This window comes from Ochotona princeps, chromosome 12, assembly GCF_030435755.1.
Source record: "Ochotona princeps isolate mOchPri1 chromosome 12, mOchPri1.hap1, whole genome shotgun sequence".
Classification (NCBI taxonomy): domain Eukaryota; kingdom Metazoa; phylum Chordata; class Mammalia; order Lagomorpha; family Ochotonidae; genus Ochotona; species Ochotona princeps.
The window spans coordinates 8,769,124-8,787,261 of record NC_080843.1 but is presented as its reverse complement, the minus strand read 5'-3'; the positions used below and the strand labels follow the sequence as shown (position 1 = coordinate 8,787,261).

The 18,138-nt window shown below is 47.3% G+C and overlaps 1 protein-coding gene across 1 annotated transcript in view; it reads left to right on the top strand.

Annotated features, from left to right (window-relative positions):
* Positions 1-18,138, top strand: part of PCCA (propionyl-CoA carboxylase subunit alpha) — a 376,803-nt gene that overhangs the window by 273,596 nt on the left and 85,069 nt on the right. The window contains exon 20 of the mRNA XM_004577373.2: positions 9,540-9,638. Within this exon, the coding sequence (XP_004577430.2) occupies positions 9,540-9,638 (99 nt within the window). The remainder of the gene's footprint in view (positions 1-9,539; positions 9,639-18,138) is intronic.

Below are 18,138 nucleotides of genomic sequence, written 5' to 3'. Positions count from 1 at the left end.
AAAGTCTTTCTAAAGTTGTGGAGTAGCTGGGGAATCTATCTTTAAAAACTCTACACAACTCTAATCTTAACATTTGATGTTAAAAAGTGAGCTTAGAATTTATGTATGCCACCCAAGAATACAGTGTGGGGTGGGCCGGGCCATAACATCCACTGCCCATACACAGGCTGGGATGGAGTGGGTAGTCTATGACCGTAAGGGCCTAGCACCCACTGGCACATGCGGGATCTGGGTCTGTGGGGGAGGTGACTTGGCAGATTTCCCTGGTGGGCCATAGCTCCTGCTGGTGAGCATATGATTCAGGCCTGTGTGTTGGTCAGACCGGCAAGTATGTGGGTTGGTTTTGGAAGGGGTCGGACTGGGCAGGGCCAGTTCAACTTCAGCTCACTGGCAAGTGCAGGAGCCAGGCTGGAATGTGAGGCTGCTGGGCTAGGCTATCACACCTACCAGTTTGTGGAGCAAACTGGTCAGGACCAGGCTGTAGCACTTGCCAGCAAGAGTTGGGACTGGGGTGGGCTGGGTTAGGCAGGCTGCAGCATCAAATGGCGAAGGCCAAGTCGGGATGGGCTATGCCAAGCTGAGTCAGCGAAACCACTGGCTTGTGCAAGATCTGTGGCTGGGAACGGGCCTGACTGGGGAGCAAAGGGAACATCCTGGCCAGGTTGTGGTTCCCACTGGTGAAAGCAAGGGCCAGAATGGAAGTGGTGGTCTGGGCTGAACATGGCTGCTGTGTCCCTCAGCATGGATGTGGATTGGGTCTGGGGTACATCAGACTGGGCTCAACTCCGGCACCCACTGGTGCTCATGGGAACCAGAGTGGGTATAGAATGAACTGGGCTCAGTTTCTGTTCCCACTGGGCCATATGAGAGCTGTGTCAGGATGTGGACTAGGTTTGGCTGGGCTGTAATACCCAACAGTAAGAACCAGAATGGGTATGGGCCAGTTGGACAGTGCTACTGTATCTGCCAGGACAGGAGATAGACTAAGTCAGCCTGGGCCAAGGACCCACTGGTGTATACAAGATCTGCCACTCGGAAGAGACCCAATAGAGGAGCTTGGGGAGCTCCTTTATCAGGGTGCAGTCCCTGCAGGTGAATGCAAGAACCAAAGCAAAGAGCAGCCCAGACCAGACCAGGTTACATTACCTGCCAGCATATGTGTGGCTCAGGTCTGGGGGTGGGCCAGGCTGGGCCTATTTAGAACACCCACTGGCAGATCTGAGAACCAGGATGGGATGCAGGACAGGCTGGGTCTGTGTGCAACACCGGCCAACTCACTTTAGGGCCAGGACTGGGGTGTTGACTGTGCCAAGTTGGGTGGCAACACACACCAGCACAAGCTGGAGCAGGGGCATATCAGGCCAGGGGTAAATGCCGAGGTGAGATGCACCACGCCAAGACTGGGCCACAGCACCCACCAGCACACGTGAGACCCTAGGGGGTGGGTATGCACCCGGTAGGGGAATAGTGGGAACTCCTCTGCTGGGCCAGTGCTCCTGCTGGTAAATGTGAAAGCTGGGACTGGGGGCAGACTAGGCTGGGCAGGGCTACCACACCTGTTGGCCTACATGTGAACTGGGTTATAGGGAGAACTAGGCTGGGCTAACCGATTGTATCCACTGGTACAGGCATGAGCCAGAGCAAGGGCAGGATGGTTGGGCTTTGCCACAGCATCAGCTACAAGTACTAGAACTGGGGGCAAGTCCTGTCAAGCTAGACAGCAGAACCACGTGCAAAATGCAATATCCAGGGCAGGAAGTGGGTCCAGTGGGGAGGCTGTGGGCACCTCTCTGATGAGCTGCAACTCCCACTGGTGAGCATGAGAACCAAGGCTGGAGGCAGGCCTGGCTGGACAGGCCGTGGCTACTGGCATGAGTGTGGGATGGAGGATGGAGTCAGTGGATGAGTTAGGCTTCAGTGCCCAGTGATGTATATGAGATCTGAATGGGATGTGGGACAGACTGGACCAGTCCACTGTGCATGCTGGCAGGCACAGGAACCAGGCGTGGGGGCCCATCTAGTGAGGGTTATTGGGGGTTGCTCTGACTGGGCTGCAGCTCCCCCTGGTGTACGTGAGGGCCGAGCATATGTTGGGCAGGGCTGGGCTGGGCACCAGCACCCACTGGTTTGCAGAGGAAGGAGGACAGAACAAATTGGTCAGCTATCCCAGTGAAGCTTGACAGCAAACTTCTGAGCGAATGGAGACTCTGAGGTTGGTTATGTCAGCCAATTAACCTTGGAAGGATTTCCTCATCCTTGGAACAGCAATATCAGCCACGTCTCAGAACTCTGGAAACCACGTGAGCAGAACCCTCAGAGCATGCTCCGGGGGCTCTGGGGTGACATCGGCACTGAGGCGGTGGCGAGGCTGGGCGGGGTCTCTCCCAGTGTATCTCCCCTCCCCCAGATACAGGAAGAAGAAAAAGGAAATGTGTAAACAATAGTTTTGCCCACTTTCCCCTGATCCTCGACCATTCTCACGCATGAAAAATAAGATTTGTGTATGCCAAGAAAAGGAGGCGCGTTTCAGCCCTGTCTCCTCAGAGTTGGGTGACTTTGAGAAGTACTCTGTTGGCACTGTTGTTGAGTTTTGCACTCCTGATGTCGAATAGAGATTTTGAACATGCTCAGCAGACCCCTGCTGCCGATGGCTGCGTGGCAAAGCTGTGCTGGCACGAGATGTCTGAGGAAGTGCTTTTTATTGGGAACGGGTGTACGTAACCTCTCTCGTGTCACATTAATTCAGGGTGTGCACATTTTTCCCCTTATGATGACGTCAATAGGAAAATGGAATGTTCCGAACCGCTGCTGGAGAGCACTCTGCATCAGTTTTTGTGTGGACTGGAAGTGTAGTGAGGTGGGACACATGGGTACAGGTGGATTTTAAATGTGAGGAAATGCCTTCCTGAGGTAGCAAAAGAATCGTGCTTTGAAACATTGATTTTAAATGTCACAAAAGTTCTTATTGTGAATAATTTTGAATCAAGCCCGTATGTTTGATTAAGCGTGGAGGCAGTGCTCAGAACCTAGAGCAGGTTGGCCTGAGTCTCCTGAGCTCACCTCACCACGGGCCTCCCTGATTTTAACAGATGTGTAATGCAGAGCTTCGGTTGAGAGCGGAATCTTACAGACCGGCAAGGCATTAATGTCCCGAGGCCAGGGAATGGCAATCCCACCACCCTGCTCTGCAGTTCCTGCTTTGCTAAAGCAGACAGCACCCTGTTGCTTCTCCTCAGTTTGGCTTTTTGCACTTTGAGCTCAGTTTTTGTAAATGGTCATTTTCATGAGCACATGAGTCTATTGGGGCTGGAGAGTGGAGACCCACATGGACGGAAGTATCTGTACATTGTGACTGGTGGTTGTCAGGTGAGAGTGAGGCATTGGTGGGAAGGAGGTGGCTGGCACTGAGAGCCTCCTCAGGATTCCCCATCTCCTAGGTCATCTTCCTCCTCTCCATCACCTCCTGTGACCTCTTTATCACCTGCTTTCCCACCAGAAAATGCCCCTTTCTCAGTTTTTTCCTGAATGTTCCACCACTTCCTTGCCGTCACCCAAACCCCATAGGAGTTCTGCTGGCAGAACCCTCGGTCCCAGAGGCAGGGGTTTGGACCAAGGGCTTTTGCGCAGGCGACTGCTCCCTCTCTGGCACTGCTTGGTGTTTTTGGAAGTCGCGTCTCAGTCACGTCCCTTCCTGCCCTCCTCAGGGCCTCACTCCCTGCAGCTCACGGCTGACTAGCAGGCGCTTCATGCTCTCCCTCCTGCACTCCTTCCGGCCTCCTCTTGTCCGTGAGCTTTCTCCCTGCCCACAGACTGCTCTGTTACTGTGCCTTTTCTCCAGCTTGCGGTCCTTGGCCTGCAGTTACAGTGGCTCATTTGCAGCTTCCAAGCTCCAAACTCCAGAGATTTAGCCTCCCTCCCTGCCGGTGCCTGGGTCCCTAAGTGTGGCTGGAGGAGGTCACATTCCAGGGCAGGGTCACATCCTCCTGTGTGTGTGCTGGCGGCTGAGTGTCCAGCGCTGCCCAGCTGTGTTTGGCTGTGTCCCCAGCAAGCTTGTGCTGTTCCTTGGCTGAAGCCCCCCTGATGTTCCTGGGAATGTGCTCTTGTCTGTATGCTACCAGCCACTCAGACCTGATCACCACACTTTCTATTGTGTCTGTTGTGGTCATCTTTTAAAAAGACAGCTCAGGTGATGTCACGCTGCAGCCCGGACCAGCTAGTGCTTCCCGAAGCTTCCTGCATTCTCAGGATGCCCTGCTTCCTGTGTGCTCTGTCTCCAGCACACTACTTTGAAAGCAGCTAAACTTTTATTGTGTCAGGAACATGTTTTGGCAAGTTTTCTTTATTTGAGAAGCGGAGAGAAACAGAGAGAGAGCTCCCCTCTGCTGGTTCACTCCCCGGATGTTCACAGTGGCCAACGTGGTGCGGGGCCAGACCCTGGCTGGACGCTCAATCTGGGACTCGCATGGGGGCAGCAGGAACCCAGCTCCCTGAGCCATCACCGCAGCTTCCTAAGGTCTGTGTTAGTTGGAAACCGGACTCACAAGGGAAGCTGGGATTTGAACCCAGGTGCTATGATGTCCCAACTGGCATCTTAACTGCTAGACCAAACGATTGCCCCAGGAAATGTTTTTATATGATATTCCTTCTAGAATATTCCTACCCACCTGCTTACTGCCAGCACACTTAACTAATTCCTAATCATTCCTCTCTTACCAATTTCAAGATCACCTCCTCAGGGAGGCGGCCTTCTTCCTGCTGAATAATAAAGAATCATGATGTTGAAGAAGAGTAGGAGCGAGGTGGCAGGTTTGTGACTTTCCAGGCTAGTTTGAGCAGCTGAATAAGAGAAGTGAGGGGAGAGGTATGTGGTTAGGGAATGGGTCTAGAGTGCTTTGTTCTAGACCCTGGAGAGAAAAGGAGACACGGAGTTAGTTAGCTAGACAGGGCTGTCGGTGCTTGGAAGCAGCCAGCACATACTGAAAGCTGGGATATACTGACTTAAAAGGGATAAATCCAGAAGCAGAATTTTCAAGATATGAGTGAAGGAAAGAACATTTTTCCCCCAAGTATCTATTTATTTATTTGTTTGTTTATTTGAAACACAGCATTCAGAGAGAGAGAGAGAGAATGAAATTTTCATCAGCTGATTTCATCCCTAAGTGCTCCAACAGCCTGTGATAACCCAGGTCAGTCAAGAGTTTCCCACATGGGTGGCAGGGATCCAGATCTTGGGGCGATCATTTGGGCCTCCCAGGAAGCTGGAGCAGAAGCCGAGGAGCTAGAACCCCAGTTGGTACTCCAGGGTGGGACGCAGGCACCCCAGGCAGCAGCTTAGCACGTAGCACCACGGTGCCACCAGAGAAAATAACAGTACTTAGATCTGTGGCTTCAGTTTTGATTAGAGAGAGTGGTGGGGAGGGGTCATCTGCTAGGAGTATATCGTAACCACTGTAGTCCTAGGCCTATTAAAAGCAGCAATGTAAAAGCTTTAGGTTTGTGTTTCCAAATGGAGCTGTGTTGCTTCCGAAGGTCTTTAAAATATGTGTGGAATTTTTTCATGATTTCTGATACGCTGGTGTTGTCCCAGTGCTGGAAGATTCTGATAGCCTCATTTGCCTGGTAAAAGTGTGAGACTTACTGGTGCCTTAGGCTGCTACATCATTCCATTTTTGTTCAGATTTTCTTTTTCTCCTCACTGAATTTGATTTCATTGTTAGCTTTTCTTACCTGTTGAGATTTAGGAGAAATCTTAAATACGTCTAACTGTAGGCATCTGCTTGAGCAGAACAAACATCCCTGGAGACTGTCGGCAGTTGCCATCCCAGAAGTCAGCCGTCCGGATGCACGGGTGGGCTGAGTCCAGTGGCCAGGAGCTTCTTCAGGGTGCCCAGCTAGGAGCACGGGGCTCAGGTACCTGGGCCACCCTCTGCTAGCTGGTCTTCGAAGCGCTCAGCAGGGAGCTGACCTGGACTGGAGACCCAGGACTCTCCTACTGCACCTGCATGAGACGCCAGTGTCCTGGGCTCGGCCGGACCCACTGTGCCACACTGATGACTCCTAAAGACAGCTTTAAAAAGCCAAGCGGGCAGCTGTTGTTTTGTGAGTCCACTAGGGAAAGTTCTGGCGTGTAAGCTACTCAGCACATTTGAGAAGGACAAACTTAGTCTGCTCACATTTTCCTTTATTTAAAAGCATCTTTGTTATGTGATATACTTAGGTGCGAGACAATTGACAGCTATCAGTGGATTTTCAATGAAAAGCAAGCCCACCCTGCTGCTGTTAATGCGTTTGTCCTGTTCTCTGTGTGTAAAACTGCACATGTATAGTTGTTTTCCTGTAGATGACGACCCCTGCCTTTATTTTCTGGGGCTGGTTTCCTATCAGTAGGTGTGGAGAGAGAGGCCTCATTTCCAGGAACGGAGCAGTAGGTCCGTACGTGCTACAGTACGTTGGTACAGGCGCTTGGAGCGTTTCTACGTGTCAAACGGAGGTGCGCTTCCCTTGAAGGCTCTTGGCCGGTACTGCTCCGTGGGCCTCTGTCGGTGTTGCTTGTAGCATCACACCTGGGTCTTTCCCTGTGCTGTATATGATTTCTTATGTGCCCATTTTTCTGTAGCCTTGAAGTTCCAAAATTTCCTCAATCTACAAATTTAAGATTTTACTTCCTTTGAAAAGGCCTGGCATCCTTGCTGTGTGAGCCTTCCCAAGGAAGCTGGTTGTCTGTTCCTCCTGCTCCTTCTCTTCCTGCTCCGTATCTCTTGTCTTCCTTGACGTTGGTCTTATATTACTGATCTTACCATTTTTAACAGGATTTCTCTGTGTCCCTCTCTTTTCTTTTTAGTCATATTTATTCTATTTTTGGTTGTCTGAATGTGGCTTTCATCTCTATAATGTTATTTTTCTCTCCATTTTTTGTGAGTTCTACCAGCTTGATTTCCATTTCCTTCTGTTGTTGTGGAACCTCTTCTTTGAACCTTTGTTTTTCTTCTTTGGGCTCATTCTTTTCAAGAGGGGTCGCGTTTCCTATGGTTGTCTTTGAGACTTTGGAGAATTATTTATCTGAACTCTTCCTGTGTTTCTTGGAGTAGCTCGTCTTGTGTTATATGCTCTTAATTTACCTTTTTACTTTATAACATTTCCCCCAAGATTTTATGTAGAGATGTAGTCTTGGTTAATTTCGGATGACTGTTTATGTCGCACAAAGGCGGCACGGGCGGCTTTGCTGGGGCTTGTTATGCTTTGTACCTCTCACCGAAGCTCTTACCGACTCGTTTTCTTGCCCTAGTGGTCAGCTGGTATTAGGTGCTGGCATCAAAAAGACAAGGTGGTTCTTTCTGTCGGAGCTCGGTGCTGTCACGATGAAATGCCACCTCAGAATCTGCTTCTTCGCTGACTCTTGGGTGATGACTTGGCGAGAGCAGGGTGGACGAGATAACAAGGCACCAGGAATTCTGCCATTCTCTCTGCCCCCACCTTTCCATGGTGTCAAACTAAAGAGACACTGCCCGCCCCTCCCATGGCTTACCTTGATTCCTTGATTTTGCTCATCCGGTGGTAACATCAATGGAAGTGTCATGGTTGTGTTTAGAGCAGTGTGTCCTAAAAAAGTCTGCTGCCTGGTAACAAACTGAAAGGCACTTGACGGCCTTCAGCCTCCCCTCGCTTAGTGTCCATGGCGATGTTTCACAGTCTGTGATTAACGTAAGCTGTGAAGTTTATGTCCGTCCACTATGTCGTATGACAGCTTCTGTGCTTCAGTTAGCTAGTGAAGTTGCAGGCGTTCTCTGATTGCTTATCCAGGACACAGAATATATAATTTCTTTATCTCCTGTCACTTTTCGTCTTGTCGTGAGCCCTCCATCTTTACAGGATGTGTGTATTGGGGTTGGGGTTTGGAGAAACTTGTGAGACAGTGAACAAGACTTTGGCCTCCTTTGATGGAAACAGCCTCCCAGGTAACACAGCAGGTCGGGTTTCTTCCCGATCCCCAGGCTTCCAGTGCGGTGGAGGCTGGGTGCTTCTGGGAGGTGCTCAGGCCTGTCCCAGGAACGGCAAGTGGGGAGGGGGCTCAGGCTCTGGCCGTCCCAGTAGGTCTGGCATCAGCCTGTTGGGAGTTGTGCGGTGGGTGTAGAGGACATTGACTGATTAGCTACTGCCACTCCCAGTCTTCACCTGCAGTCAGAGTCCTTCCTCCCGTGCAGGCTGCACCTGCCCCACGCATCCAGCCATCATCTCTGTGGGACCCGGGGAAGTCTCCTGATTCCTGGCTGGTGTGCTGCGATCCGCTCTCCACTGCTGCATTGAGGAACACGTGGCACCAATGGGAGGGCTTTCGTAGATGCCTGTAATGTCCTCAATGATGGCCCAGCAGCAGATCCTGGAGGGTTTTACCAGTCTTTCTTCATGACCCACCCCCACATGCACTTGCCCCAAGGGTCTAGCAGCAGAAAACAGGGAGGGCTCTGATGTGTGCTTTTATTGAGCACAAAGAGAATCAAGTTATAGTGGGGGATTGTTAGTGATCCTGTATGGGCCCTTCAAAGCATTCAGTGAAGATGCATATTGTGAAAAAGAAGAAGAGCAGAAATGAATATCAATGTTTTGTCCCCAAGTAAACTTAAGTTTTAATTCCATTTTCGATGAAATGTTTCGAAGTACGCCTGTATATCTAGGCTCTGCTACAGGTTTATTTTGAAACTTGAACAAACTTAATTATCCCTTTATTAGGTTCGCCACTGCAGACTTCAAAGTGGTAGTGCTATTGTCTGGGTTTGGCGTGGGCTTTTGCGTCTCATACAGAGTTAGGGAACGGCCGTCGTGAGTGAGAAGAAAGAACTGACAGTGCTTTCTGTTTTAAATTGCCTGTGATTTATTTCCTTTCAATTGCTTTTATGTCATTTGTTTAGAAATTAGGTTTTTTTTTCTCTTGAAAGTATTTCTGTTTTGAAAGATTATGAGGGTTTTTTTTGGCATCTTCATGAATGATGACTTGATGAAGTTAGTCATTTATGATTGCCAAAAAAGGACATACTTTACAAAGTTTGAATGGACTTTTGATCCTCAGCACCAAAGAATTTTGCCTAATTAAAGCTTCTGTTTAATTAAGATAACAATGCATAGTCCTTCATTAAAATGAACACAGAAAAAGTTCTTCCCTGGTCCTTGGAGAGGATATTATATGCAGGGCCTGTTGTGTGGGTTGCAAAATGTCACCAGCATTTATTTGCATTGCGTGTCTAATTGCAGTCAATGTAGCATGCCCAGATCGGTTTAGCATTGGAAGGTTGTTTGTTACTTACTGGAAATCACTCGGAACCTCAGTGCGCTGAGGCAGCTGTTCCTGGGCCCCTCGCCCCTCCCCAGAGACGGCTCGGAAGCCTGTGTCGCTGGACCCTGTCTTTCACGGCTGGAGCAGTAAACATGACAGGTTGTTGGGGAGCCATCTGTTTAAAGTGGCTGCCGCTTTGTGTGCAGCAATGAACTTGAGATCAGTTTTCTGTCGTTCTTTGTAATAACAGTCTTATCTGGTGTCACAACAGGTGGAAGTTGATGGGTCGAAACTCAGTGTGAGCAGTACGTGGAACCTGGCCTTGCCCTTATTGTCTGTCAACGTCGACGGCACCGAGAGGACAGTCCAGGTAAACTTCTGGAAATTTATTCCGAGGCTTTCCCACTTTCAGAATCCTTGTCGCGCCCTCACAGACACTGTAAAGGAAAGCTGTAGCTTACTCACCTGAAGCATTTCAGACTTGAAGACATGTTTTTTCTTTCATCTTCAATTGTTTTGAATTAAATCTTTATAAGAATTAGTGCCTTGTTCTTTTTAGGCAATCTGAGAAGGTTAGTGTTAGACTTTGTGATAAATAAAGCATCCTGCACGTTTTTTCTAAAAATATTAGAAAATTGGCAGTTTTCTTTGCCATTGTGCATTTTAGTTGCAGCGCTGGACTTCATCACTTTGCTGTTCTGTTCAGTTGAGGTTGAATGGTATTAGGCTGACTTTCTGTAGTGCCCTAACGCCTTTTAAACCGCGGTAAATGTCTGTCACTGACAAGATACTTGGAAATCCAAAGTTGGTAGAATGTTCTTTGTAATCAGTGGCTGCTGCTACAAAGTTAAAGCTATCAAGAGATTGTTCACTGCACATTAGTGTTGAAGGTTTGGGGTTCCAGAAAAAAAAAGGTTCTTTTACACAAATAACAATCACCGTGTGAAGTATTCATTTTTTGCTTTTGCCTGAAAATTCTTTGTATTCTCTTGACTTGATTTTACACATTAAGCTTCTTTTTAAAACTGGAGAAGTTGTGAATACAGACTACTCTGTTCCCAATGCATGTCTATGCCTGTTGAGGTTGTGGGGCAGAGGATTCCAGAATGTGCAGCAAACGTTTGGTGACAGAATGAATTTCCCAGGAATGTGTAACTTACCATATTGTCCCTATGCTTCTAAGAAGCCTCGAACTCCCAACAGGTCGGTGTTGTAGCACAGCAAGGTAAACTGTCACTTGGGGTATCCTCACCCTGTATGGAGGGCCTGGTTCCAGTGTGGACTGTTCTGTGCTTCTGATCCAGTTTCATGCTAAAATGCCCTGAAAGCAGTGGTGGTGGCCAAGGACTGGAGTGCCTGCCACCCACCCACACTGGAGAGCCCAGCGCGGCCTCTGCCCAGGGCTGCTGCGAACATTTGGCCAATGAACTGGGGGGCTGGAACACGCCTCTCCGTGTGTCACTCTGCCCTTCAACTAAGTAAAATAAATGCTTAAAAAAATGAAATGAAAGGAAAAGAAACCTTGAACTCTCGGTATGAAACATTTATTTTGAAATGGTTTTGTGATCTGTTGCCCTGTGTAACAGCTGTTTCTTGTGTTTTCTTCTAACTCCCTATCTTTTTGTATATTTTCTAACTTCGTAGCTGTATAAATTATGGGGTGAGACTCTTGGAGAGCTTGAAAGGAATATCACTATACGGCTTCGCAGATCTTTGCTGCTATTTCTTCAAAAACTGTGGTTTTTGTGACACTGGTTTATGGTCAGCAGCAGGTGCTGTGCGGTGGGTGTGTCCTGGCACAGGAGGGCCTGTGTGTTTGCAGGAGGATGCGCTGTGGCTGAGTGGCCAGGAGAGGAGGTGCAGCATACCGCCAGCTTTTCGCAGTAGCACCCTTTCGAACAGCTGTGCAGTTAGATGCTGTGATGGCATTCCTCCCTGTAGCATTGATAGCTAAATTAACACTGGAAATGTGTTTGGAATAATTCTAGAAATAGTTTCCCAACTATTGCAATAATATTCAACAAATCACTTTTAAAAATATTTATTTTTACATTCATTCTATATTTGTTTTCATTTCATTTGAGAGTGAGATTTTTGCTTATTTATTTGAAAGAGTTACAGAGATAGTGAGATCTTCCATCTGCTAGCACACTCCTCATGGCTGCGGTGTGGCCAATCCCTGAGCCAGGTTGCAGCCACGAGCTTCTCCTGGGTCTCCCACGTGGTGCTGAGGCCCAAGCACTTGGTCTTTCTCCCTCTGCTTCCCCAGATGCATTAGCAGTAAGCTGGATTGGAAATGGAGCAGCTGGAACTCAAACATATGTGATGTTGATGTTACAGACAGTAGCTTAACCCGCTAGGCCATAATGCTGGCCTTGTGTTTTTTTGTTTTTGTTGTTTTTAAATCTGCATCTACTGGTTCACTCTCCAGCTGCCTGCAACTGCTTGGGCTGGACCAGCCTGTAGCCAGGAGCTAGGAACTCAGTTGGACCTGTTTTGTGGGTGGCAGAAACCCAAGGGCCTAAGCCATTAATTACCTGCTGTCTCCCAGGGACTGTATTGGCAGGAAGCTGGAATTGGAAGTAAAGCTGGGATGAAAAGCTTGGGTACTGGTTAGAGGGTACTGGTATCCCAACTCCCATCCGAACTGTAATGCCAAATGCCTTACCCCAGTATCTTTTTAATTTTATAAATTCTTTGCTACAAAAATGCATTAGTTATCTGAAATAAATGACACATAGAGTCTTAGTAGTGTCTTCTAATTGGCTGATTCCTTCTAAATAGCAAAGTTACGCTTTATGAAAAGAAATGGATTTTATCTACTTTATTTATCATTCAGCGTTGATTGTGTTCTTTCCAGAATCGAACAGTTTCTGAAATTAGTACCAATGATAGTAATAGCAGATACAGTCCCTTCTGCCCGTCAGCTTCGGTTTTCCTGCGGTTCATGCAGTTAATGTTCATAACAGTGGATGAAGTGGCTTCCGTAAGCCAGCAACTGAGGCTCAGAGAAAGGAAGTGGTCAGATAGCTCTTAAGAGGAGAGTCAGGGTTTTCATCCAAGCTGTTGTGCCCTGAGGTCTGTGCTGTTAAATGGCATTTCCTTGTGTTCAGAAAAGCTAAGTGACTTTCCTGTGATTACAAAGCTAAGTAGAAACTACGCAGGAACTTGAACCCAGCAGTCTGACCCGAGTGTGTGCATTTCTGCCCTCTGTTGTGGTCCTCTTCCCTTTCCCCAGCATGGACCTTTAAATAATAGTTTACCTCTCATTGTGTGCCTTAAAGCAGTGTTGTGCCAACTTTCATGTACTTTCAGCATCATCTGGGTTTGCTGAAGCATAGATTGTTGAACTCACCTGCAAGGTTCCCACTGGTTTAGTCGGTCTGGCCTTGGTCTGTGTTTGAAGTGCTGGAGCAGCCACAGAGTAAATCAGCAAGAAATGAGCCAAAGTGAGCTAGGTAGGAGCGCAATGGTGCAGAACCTTATTAACAGCATGGCATGGCCTCTGCTGTATGTTAGGGTCAGTGGGCACTCATGCCAGAGTCTTCTGGAAGGAAGCGGTGATGGGGCCAGAACTGCAGCTTACACAGAGCATTGATTTCTGGTTGTGTTGTGAAGAGTAGTTTGAAGAAGGTTGGAGATAGGAGGCTCAGGGAGAAGTTAGCAGGTGATGGAGGAACTCTAGCCACCGTGCTTACTTTTATGAACTCCTGGCCAATTGCTGCCTTTTATTTTGCATTTCTCTGTAATCATCCCTTAGCCACTTCCAGTAATAAAGGGTGGCAGGTAAAGGGTGTCAGATGTTGATTGAGATACAGCTTGGAGAAGCATGCTTGTTTGATGGCAGGAGGAATGGGAAGTGCCCATGTAGAGAAGTGATGAAAACTATAAGTGTACAAAGCCAGGCTGGAGGAGCCAGGCTGTGAAGCTGGGAGCTTAACGTCTTGGCTGCTCAGAGAGTGGTGGTGGCGCTACTAGAGCCTTGGTCAGGAGAGGCAGCCTGCGTGAAAATGCTCTGGGAACATACAGGAGGGGCTGTGGTGCTCAAAAGGAAGATGAGGAAGACATTAAAAAAACACAAAAAGAAGCCAGTCCTGTTGCCTTCATTAAGGTGGTTAGTCTGCCCCACCTGAGAACTGGCAATGTAGGGAAAAGCAGCCAGCTTTTCCTGGTTCCTGGTGAAAACAGGACGCAGCATGATGGGCACTCCATGTGTGTGATGGGAACCACAGGAACACAAAATCCTTTCTCCAGCTAGTTCGAATCCTCCATTTTGCCTGCCCTCTTGGTTTTATCAGCCTCATCTGCCACTTTAGGTGTGGTCTCCCCAAGGCGGTTTTCCGAAATGGGGATTCTGTTGCTTTTATGCACTGAGCATAGCTGGTCTACCAGTGTCTAGAAGCAGGGGAAAAAAGGTAGACACTCGTGAATCCATGCCAAGTGGAGGCTAAGTCCATTGTCCTTTGCTGCTCCCTCCAGTGCTGTTTTATGTCCCCAACCGATTTTTACTAATTGTGGAAAATGTGCATAACCTAAGATTTATGTTTTCAGGGATAGAGTTGAGCAGTGTTAAATGCATTCACATTGACATGTAGCCATCCCCAGAGCTGTTTGATCCTCCCAGCTAAAGCTCCGTCCATCAAACATTAGCTGTGTGTCACCTTCCTCCCCCTGCCCTGCCAGCTACCACTCTGTTTCTTGTTCCTATGAATCTGCTATAATCACGTAAATGACATTATGCAGTAGTTGTGCAATTGCAGCTGGGTTATTCCACCTAGAGTAATGTCTTCATGAACCATACATGCTTCAGCCTGCGTCGGGACTTCCTTCCTTCTGAGGGTAGAATAACATTCCAGGGCCCGGCACAATAGCGTAGTGGTTGAAGTCCTCACCTTGCACGCACTGGGATCCCATATGGTCACCGGTTCTAATCCTGGCAGCTGCACTTCCCATCCAGCTCCCTGCTTGTGGCCTGGGAAAGCAGTTGAGGACGGCCCAAGGCCTTGGGACCCTGCACCTGCATGGGAGACCTGGAAGAGCTCTTGGTTCCCGGCTTCGGATCAGCGCAGTTCCAGCCATTGCGCTCACTTGGGGAGTGAACCATCGGACAGAAGATCTTCCTCTCTGTCTCTCCTCCTCGCTGTATATGCACCTTTACAATTAAAAAAATAAATAAATATTTTTTTAAAAAAGAATAGCATTCCAGGCCTTGGACGTACCACATCTTGCTCACCCATGCACCCGTTGATGGGTGATTATGTTTTTTCTCTTTTGGCTGTTGTGAGTAATGCTGTTAAAACGTGGATGGGCAGATATCTGAGTCCCTGATTTCTGTTCTTTTTGAAATATCCCCAGGACTGAAGTCACTAGCTCACATATTAATTTTGTCTAATTTTTGAGAATCCTTCATTTTGTTTTCCACAAAGCAGCTGTATCATTCTACGTTCTCACCAGGAAAGATTAGTTTCTCTATATCCTGGGTCAGCATATGCTGTTTTTCAATAACAGCCATCAGAGTAGGCGTGAGGTTGTGTCATTTTAGAACAGAATTTACTTAGGAAATAGCTGAGGAAGAATCTCATTGCTTCTAGCTACTTTCTTCCTAATTCCTCAGTGACTATATAACCACTTCACTGTGTAAATGGCACTTTTTCATTGCAAGAAAGAGCAACTTTCCTGTGGAGGGTTTTTTTTTTTTTAAGATTTATTTTATTGGACAGGCACGTTTACAGACAGAAAGAAAAAGATCTTCCATCCACTGTTTCACTCCCCATTTGCCCACAACAAGTAGAGCTGAGCCATTTGGAAGCCTGGAGCCAGGAACTTCCTGTGAGTGCGGGGTGCCAAAGCTTTGGGGCATCCTCCGCTGCTTTGCCAGGGCCACCAGCAGGGAGCTGGAAGGGAAGCAGAGCAGCCAGGGCTACATCTGGTGCCTGTATGCGATGCCAACGCTTTCAGGTGCAGGTCCAGCTTGTAGAGGCTTCTTTCAACTAGTGCCTTCCTTACGGTGCGCAACAGTCACGTCGAGTTCTTGGGGACAGGTTCATGGCACATCAGGTTGAGCTGTCTGCTGTGGCATCATCCCGTGTAAGTGCTGAGTCCATTCCGGCTCCCTGCTAATGCTACTTGGAAAACAGTGGATGACGACACAAATGCTTGTGATCTGTCACCCACATGGGAGACCTGGATGGAGTTCCTGGCTCCTGGCTTCTAGGCCTCAGCTGTAGCCATTGTGGTCATTTGGGAGTGAATCATGGATGGAAGACATTGCCACTCAGCCCCCTCTAGCCTTCCTCTCTCTGCCTTTGAAACAAGTAAAAAAGATATATTTTCAAAAATAATAATTAAGCACATATGATCTTTGCAGACGAATGCTGTTGCTACCAAGTAATGATGAAGCAATATTGTGTTTTGGAGAACGGGGTGTTTAGAAGTCTAGTTCACTCTCGTGTCCAAAGCAGCCACACCTCTCCTCCCAGACCTCAGCCAGACCTCAGCACGGGAAGTGGGGGAGCTCCGTGTTCTCCCCCAGTTCATCATTGCTCTCGGAGGACTTTCAGAGGGTGCACTGTGGGATGCAGGGGTGAGCAGGAGGAGCAGGGTGACTGGAGCAGCTGTAATCTGGCATTGTGTTTTTGGAGCCTTACAGATTTCCAATGTAGGCTTGTGGCTTCTGGGACATTTCTGTAGATCTGGGAGATCTCTCGCCTGTGGAACTAACAGTGGACATACGGAGAAGCCTGCCTCTGCGCTAGGTCACCTCAATGGTCTGGGGGCTCTGCGCTGACCCCCTGCTGCTGTCATTATTCGTTGCTCAGTGAAACCTGCTTGACAGTGTCCTGCTCAGACACATCCTCCTGGCCACTCTGAAGGGCCTCTGCTCATCGGACATTGAGAAAATCACACTGTTAGGAAATGTGCTAACCTTGTTGATAACTGTCAGTATAGAGCTAGCAGTGCAGCCCTTTGGAAGGAGGAGGAGGTCATGTTTCCAAATGATATGAAGAACCAAGAACGTAAACTTGAGTACTGCTGAAAACAATTAAAGTTTATCTTTCAAGTTTAATGCTTTTTTCATGTAATAATTGAAATGACTATTCCTTAAATATTCCTTAAAATTTTCAAGGAAAGTGATAAGAACTTATTTAATATATATTAATCAGTGTTTTTCTATGCAGTGTAGACTCTGTCAGTATTGCTGTGTGTGAAGCAGATCTTAATGATGTACTATGGGAACCTAACTCCATTCCCATATTCCTTTTGTGGGATGATGTGTTCTCATTTCTGTATCACTGGTTCCTTTTGGGCGTGTTTGAGCATCTGGGTTTGTTACTGACTCCAGAACTCCACTTTCCTGGTGATACAGCCTGCCGGGTCTGTGCTGATGGCTCGGAAGGGCTGCATGCCTGCCACCCATGTCAGAGACCTGGGAAGAGTTTGACCACGGCGTGGCTTGGCCCCGGCCCAGCTGGTCCATGCACTTGGAAAGGGACCACACACTCTTTCTGTCACTCTGCTAATTGTTATGACCAATAGAAATCCAAGCAATCTCTCTACATTTATGATTTTAAATTTATTAGCTATACTAAAAAAATAGAAGCAAATGCAATTAACTTCAGTAACACACTTAACCATTTTAACATAAGATGAAAAATTACTCATATGGTTCCAAAAACAAGACAAACAGCTCTGAATGCACCCAGAACAATAGTATTTAAGTAGAAGGGTAATTAAAGTGTAAGTAATATTACTGAAACCACAAAGTTGTGTTTAACACACACTCATTGCACCACTTCAGTGTTTAAATTAAATGTAATTAAAAGTGAAAATTAGCTTCCATCACGATAGTCACATTTCAAGTTACCGTGTATGATTGATAGTTACTGAGTTAAACACCTCCCAGGCAAACCTTTTTAAGCCAGTGTGTAGTGTTTATGGATGGAGAAAAGCAAAGTACACAGTATGTACTAGTGTCCCCTCTGTGTGTCCGTCATAGTTTTGGCTTTTATCATGTAAATCTAAGAATAGAAAAGTCAAATTCATTTTTAAACAGTATCTGACTTTATCAGCTGGTGGACAAACTTTGAAAATTTTATTTTAGAAGTGTAACAAAAATGAGAGCTTTTTTTTTTTTTTAAGCAAGTGGACTCTGTGGCATATAATTACGGAGGTGAAGCGAAGCAGAAGGCTTGCTGTGTCCTGCGTGTGTTGAACTCTCTGTGCGTTTTCTTCAGAAATTCTAGAACCTTTGTAATGCCGAGCATGCTAGATGAATCAGACTTTCTTGTTGTTCTGGTGCTGTACTCCATTCCTGTGAGGTAATTTCATTTAACCTTGAAAGAGGCTCTTCAGTTTTACGCTGAACAGTTCAGGTAGTTTTCCATTTCTCACAATGTAATCTGTCTGCTGAGGTTTAATGAATGTATTGTTTCTTGTGAGCGCTTCACTGGATTCTTGTTTTGCCCAGTCACGTTGTTGGAGTATCGGCAAGCAGAGCGGGCTAGCTGATGCCGGCCTGTTCCTTTGTGTGGCAGGATTTCTTCTGTCCACCTGCTCCCAGCAGGTTGTCTTCAGGCCTGGAGAGTAACTAAATACTTTTGAAAATAACTTGAGATCCTGCTAAGGTCTAATGGTTTCTGCATGTATGTGATGGGAAGCTGTTCCTGGTGTACCTTTGGAGACTTTTTCCATTTTGATTTCTCACATTCTTGCTCAAATATTTTCAGGGGATGAGAAATTTATTTTAAAAATCAGCATAGAGCCGATTGCGGGGCGGCTGCGTGCGACATTGAATAGGTCGTTGACAGGCAGCTAAGTGGAACTAATTTGCCATGTCGAAGCAGACGGATTTGGGAGAGTGTCACATGAAT